Source organism: Lucilia sericata, unplaced genomic scaffold, assembly GCF_015586225.1.
Source record: "Lucilia sericata isolate MDLA Ls3-8-SP2 unplaced genomic scaffold, ASM1558622v1 Contig004833F_arrow, whole genome shotgun sequence".
Classification (NCBI taxonomy): Eukaryota; Metazoa; Arthropoda; class Insecta; order Diptera; family Calliphoridae; genus Lucilia; species Lucilia sericata.
This window is the reverse complement of record NW_023997363.1, coordinates 16326-22802: the sequence shown is the minus strand read 5'-3', so window position 1 is coordinate 22802 and position 6477 is coordinate 16326. Positions and strand designations below refer to the sequence as shown.

Below are 6477 nucleotides of genomic sequence, written 5' to 3'. Positions count from 1 at the left end.
CTATAGTCTAGTCTATAGTCTAGTCTAATCTAGTCTAGTCTATAGTCTAGTCTAGTCTAGTCTAGTCTAGTCTAGTCTAGTCTAGTCTAGTCTAGTCTAGTCTAGTCTAGTCTAGTCTAGTCTAGTCTAGTCTATAGTCTAGTCTAGTCTATAGTCTAGTCTAGTCTATAGTCTAGTCTATAGTCTAGTCTATAGTCTAGTCTAGTCTATAGTCTAGTCTATAGTCTAGTCTATAGTCTAGTCTAGTCTATAGTCTAGTCTATAGTCTAGTCTATAGTCTAGTCTATAGTCTAGTCTATAGTCTAGTCTAGTCTATAGTCTAGTCTATAGTCTAGTCTATAGTCTAGTCTAGTCTATAGTCTAGTCTAGTCTATAGTCTACTCTATAGTCTAGTCTATAGTCCAGTCTATAGTCTAGTCTATAGTCTAGTCTATAGTCTAGTCTATAGTCTAGTCTATAGTCTAGTCTAGTCTATAGTCTAGTCTAGTCTAGTCTAGTCTATCTATAGTCTAGTCTAGTCTAGTCTATAGTCTAGTCTATAGTCTAGTCTATAGTCTAGTCTATAGTCTAGTCTAGTCTATAGTCTAGTCTATAGTCTAGTCTATAGTCTAGTCTATAGTCTAGTCTATAGTCTAGTCTATAGTCTAGTCTATAGTCTAGTCTATAGTCTAGTCTATAGTCTAGTCTAATAGTCTAGTCTGATCTAGTCTATAGTCTAGGCCTATAGTCTAGTCTATAGTCTAGTCTATAATCTAGTTTAGTCTAGTCTAGTCCGGTATAGTCTAGTTCCTATAGTCTAGTCGATTATAGGTCTAGTCTATAGTCTAGTCTATAGTCTAGGTCTATAGGTCTAGTCTATAGTCTAAATTATAAACTTGACTAGAAACTAGACTATATTTTGGACTATACTAGACTTTAGACCATGGCTAGACCAGATAGTAAACTAATATATATAGTCTAGTTGATATTCAAAATGAAAGGGAAATTTAATGTTTGCTAGTATTAACCTGAGATTCAAAGAATTTTAATTCGGCTATAACCACCACCAACATGTTGCCTATAGCGACTGAAAGTACCCAGCATGCTTGCAATACCGATTTCATTGACTGAGGTGCTTGTGTAAAGGAGAACTCTAGACCGGTGATGGAGAACTAATCTCAGCTGCTGTTATGACATAATTTGAGGCAACTGCCACATCATATGTACGGAATTGGGTTCGGTTACCACAAGGGTTTGATAGTTCTGAAAAAGAAATTATAAATTTTAAAGTCATTGCGAAAACTAATCTAAATCAATTCACTGTAAAAGAATTTTTGCTCCACAGCCAATAACTTTTAATTGAATCTAGGTTGAATTGTATACTTACAAATCCCTCCTTATTATTTCCATTCAGCATCAAGACATAAACACCTCCAGCTCTGGCTGTAACATTTGTCAATGGTATGCCATTTAAAGATAAAATCACATTGCCTCTAGCAACGGTAATGGCTTGAGAAGTATTATATGAAGTCAGGGAAGTTTTAAGACTACTAGAATCCTCCAAAGTAAAATTACCCTCACTAGCGGGTATATTAAGCAAAACTCTGACAATGGGATTTCCCAATTAGGCTTTTCCGGGTTATCTTCAAATTCATGCATACGATCGTTGGCTATGAAATAACTGACTGCCTTTCCAGGCACCACATTAATATTACCCGCAACACTTGGACAATTAGAGTCTACGGCCGTAGCTTCAAACTTATAGGCCATCATCAGAGGAGCCATAACCTGCTGTTCCTGCCATAAACCCAATGAAGGTAAATGCATATCTGTTTTCATATCGCCAAGAGGTAGTTCGGTATTAAAACTATAATGACAAGGCATGCCATTATAAATTCTCAATTGTGAGCTCATGCCCGTGGGTAAAACAGGTTCTAAAGCTTCTAATTTAAGTTCTACAAAGGCGGAGAGTATAAAGGCGCCAGCTGCCAATAAACCACCCAAGGTTAATTTTTGTAATGGCCTTTTTATGGCCAATCATGGCCAATAGAGGATATATAACATAATCAAAGATGGGTATAAAGCCCAAAATCAATAAAGGATTAATGACCTGCATTTGATCGGGTTTAATGGTGAAACCCCATAATTCACCATCCATACGTGTTGCCTGGAAAGTCCAACGAGAACCTTGTTGATCGAAAAGAGCCCAGAATACGGGGAAAGGCAAGAATAGTACCAAAATCTTTAATAAAGTCTTAGTATCGGAAACCATTTTTTGTCCCACTTTAGGTTCAGCATAATCCAACCAATGTTTACGTGGACTTGTCTTACGTTCTCTTCTCCATCCCCCAATGGCATGGGAAATACACTGAGAAACACCAAAAATCATATTACCGGCAGGAGGTTTCATTACATAAAGCTTTTTGCCGGCTATAAAAATCACAACCGAGAGCAACATTAATACGGCAGGCACACCGAAGGCCAAGGAGAAACAGTCTTTATCGCCAAAACAATGAACATCTTCACGTAGAATGGGTGTAACGGAGGTAGAAATCATCGAACCGGCATTAATGGCAAAATAGAAAAGCGAAAAGAAAGTGGCCAATTGTTTGGCTTGTTCGGGCAATTTGAATTGATCACCACCAAAAGCTGAAACACACGGCTTTATGCCTCCCGTTCCAATGGCTATGAGAACCAGACCCAGTATTGTTGCCGGTCTGAAAAGAAATTAAATATTTAGTTTTTAAATTTGTATATTTTATATCTTTATATCTTTATTAAGGTGGCCTCTCTTGATTAAATTCAAGCTGCTCCGTACAGAGACATATCCCTCCGTACACAGAGACATGTTGCTCTATACTGCGACATCTCCAGCTAAAGCTGATCTATATAGTGTCAAATCTCGATTTAACTCAAGCTGCTTTATATAGAGTCAACTCTCGATTCATCTCAAGTTGCTCTATATAGAGTCAACCTTCGATTTAGCTCAAACTGCTCTATATAGAGTCGTCTCTGGATTCAGCTCAAACTGCTCTATACAGAGTCAACTCTCTCTTCAGCTCAAGCTGCTATATATAGAGTCAACTCTCGTTTCAGCTTAAGTTGCTCTATATAGAGTCAACTCTCGCTTCAGACCAAGCTTCTCTATATAGAGTCTACTCTCGTTTCAGCTCAAACTGCTCTATATAGAGACAACTCTCGCTTCAGCTCAAACTGCTCTATATAGAGTTAACTCTCGTTTCAGCTCAAGCTCAATAGAGTCAACTCTCGTTTCAGCTCAAGCCGCTCTATATGGAGTCAACTCTCGCTTCAGCTCAAACTGCTCTATATAGAGTCAACTCTCGTTTCAGCTCAAGCTCTATATTTATAGTCAGCTCTCTCTTAAGCTAAATCTGCTCTATACAGCGACAATTCTCGCAATATTTGTTCATTAGGCTGATGCCAGATTGGGCGCTACAAGCGATGCGAAGCTTTGCGCTACAAATTTTTGCTTGGGTTTCTCGCATCAACCTTCGCTTTCACTCTGACATGACACATAGGAAAACACAAGGAAAGGTTTGTAGCGCAAAGCTTCGCATCGCTTGAAGCGCCCACTCTGACATCAGCCTTGCTCGCTTCAGGTTAATCTGCTCTATGTAGCTTAAGCTCCTGCAGTTCAATGCATACACATTTCCCGCTAAAGTTATTAAATATTCTCGATTGTGCTCAAGCTGCTCTAAGGAGAATTTTAAAATTTCAATACTTACTGCACCGGTAGATTAAGTGATGGCACTGCACCCAAGGCCACAATTATGCCACCAATCGCATAAACTATAGACAAATATAGGATCGTCTTAAATTTACCCAGCCAACTGTCAGCAACAATGGCACCCACCAGGGGGCACAAATACACCAACATGGTGAAGACATGAAACAAACCGTTGAAGTATCTTTGTCATAATGCAATTTACTGGTGAGATAGAGAACCAAAATGGCTATAATAAAAATAATATTTAATACAAAAAAGTGTTAAATATTTATTTAAGCAAATTTAATTTATTAAAAACCACTTACTTCTCATGCCATAATAATTGAAAACGTTCACAAAACTCATTGCTGATGATAAAACCCACAGATTTTGGATATTTCACCGGCTGTAAATGGAAAGAAAAAGAAAAGTAAATAAAAATGTAATTGATTGTTTAAAAACCGCAATTTTTTTGTTAAAAAAATATTTATATATTTCTGGTATATTTTCTTAGCATTCCAGCACGTAGTTGTTGGAAAAAAAAAAATACATATTTTGTAATTTTAGTTTTTTTTTAACAAAATTCTTTGGTAAAATTATCTTTTTTTGAATTTCTGGAAAACACAAAACTTGTAAGCTTAAATGGTATAATTAGCGATACCCTACTTTAGGTATTATTTATACTAAATCCCGCTTACATTTTGTCAAATGTCAGCAGCACACAATAAGCAGTTGTACTCTAAACCAATGAAAAACTAGCATATGTTTCCTGTTATACTATCAGTGGAGCTAAGAAATACTCAATCCAAAGTAGAGCTTCCTATTAGTCTTATTCGTTAGATCATTCTAAATATTTGTCATTATTTTAATCAACATTTGTTGATTTTAGTAGACGTATGGAAACAAGTTTTGATTGATTTGTTTTTAGTTTTACTCTTTTCATTTACAATTTAGCTGAATAATTATTTTGTTCATGTTTTTTTTTACATTTAAAATCAACTGTAATTACCCACAAATTTAATTAAAAAAAAATGCTAGACATACGATGTACGTATTATATTCAATAATTTTAAAAACTTTGTAAATAACATGTGGCAAATGGCGTTTATAAGTGGAAAATTTTGAATAACAAAATTGCTATAACGATGGGTGATTGCTAAAACTGAATTTTTAGTCTGTAGTCTAGTCTACAGTCTAGTCTATAGTCTAGTCTATAGTTTTGTCTATAGTCTAGTCTATAGTCTAGTCAATAGTCTAGTCTATAGTCTAGTCTATAGTCTAGTCTATAGTCTAGTCTATAGTCTAGTCTATAGTCTAGTTTATAGTCTAGTTTATAGTCTAGTCTATAGTCTAGTCTATAGTCTAGTCTATATTCTAGTCTATAGTCTAGTCTATAGTCTAGTCTATAGTCTAGTCTATAGTATAGTCTATAGTATAGTCTATAGTCTAGTCTATAGTCTAGTCTATAGTCTAGTCTATAGTCTAGTCTATAGTCTAGTCCTATAGTCTAGTCTATAGTCTTAGTCTAGTCTATATCTAGTCTATAGTCTAGTCTATAGTCTAGTCTATAGTCTAGTCTATAGTCTAGTCTATAGTCTAGTCTAGTCTAGTCTAGTCTATAGTTAGTCTATAGTCTAGTCTATAGTCTAGTCTATAGTCTAGTATAGTCTAGTCTATAGTCTAGTCTATAGTCTAGTCTATAGTCTAGTCTATAGTCTAGTCTATAGTCTAGTCTATAGTCTAGTCTATAGTCTAGTCTATAGTCTAGTCTATAGTCTAGTCTATAGTCCTAGTCTATAGTCTAGTCTATAGTCTAGTCTATAGTCTAGTCTATAGTCTAGTCTATAGTCTAGTCTATAGTCTAGTCTATAGTCTAGTCTATAGTCTAGTCTATAGTCTAGTCTATAGTCTAGTCTATAGTCTAGTCTATAGTCTAGTCTATAGTCTAGTCTATAGTCTAGTCTATAGTCTAGTCTATAGTCTAGTCTATAGTCTAGTCTATAGTCTAGTCTATAGTCTAGTCTATAGTCTAGTCTATAGTCTAGTCTATAGTCTAGTCCTATAGTCTAGTCTATAGTCTAGTCTATAGTCTATCTATAGTCTAGTCTATAGTCTAGTCTATAGTCTAGTCTATAGTCTAGTATATAGTCTAGTCTATAGTCTAGTCTATAGTCTAGTCTATAGTCTAGTCTTAGTCTAGTCTATAGTCTAGTCCATAGTCCAGTCTACAGTCTAGTCTATAGTCTAACTAACTAACTAACTACTAACTAACTAACTAACTAACTACTAACTAACTAACTACTAACTAACTAACTAACTAACTAACTAACTAACTACTACTAACTAACAAACTAACTAACTAATACTACTAACTAACTAACTAACTAACTAACTAACTAACTAATAACTAACTACTAACTAACTAACTAACTAACTAACTAACTAACTAACTAACTAACTACTAACTAACTACTAACTAACTACTAACTAACTACTAACTAACTAACTAACTAACTAACTAACTAACTACTAACTAACTAACTACTAACTAACTAACTACTAACTACTAACTAACTAACTAACTAACTAACTAACTAACTACTAACTAACTAACTAACTAACTACTAACTAACTAACTACTAACTAACTACTACTAACTAACTACTAACTAACTAACTAACTAACTAACTACTAACTACTAACTAACTACTAACTAACTAACTAACTAACTAACTAACTAACTAACTACTAACTAACTAACTAACTAACTA

General features: G+C 34.8%; 1 protein-coding gene across 1 annotated transcript; it reads right to left on the bottom strand.

Annotated features, from left to right (window-relative positions):
* Nucleotides 1-986: 986 nt before the first annotated feature.
* LOC119615304 (peptide transporter family 1-like) lies at nucleotides 987-4112 on the bottom strand (the record flags this gene model as incomplete). The annotated part of the gene is given in 10 exon segments (XM_037971370.1): nucleotides 987-1153; nucleotides 1156-1176; nucleotides 1179-1242; nucleotides 1367-1605; nucleotides 1608-2010; nucleotides 2012-2696; nucleotides 3726-3897; nucleotides 3900-3953; nucleotides 4033-4054; nucleotides 4056-4112. Coding segments are annotated over 10 exon segments (1884 nt in total), but the record flags the coding sequence as incomplete, so codon positions are not given.
* Nucleotides 4113-6477: the final 2365 nt, after the last annotated feature.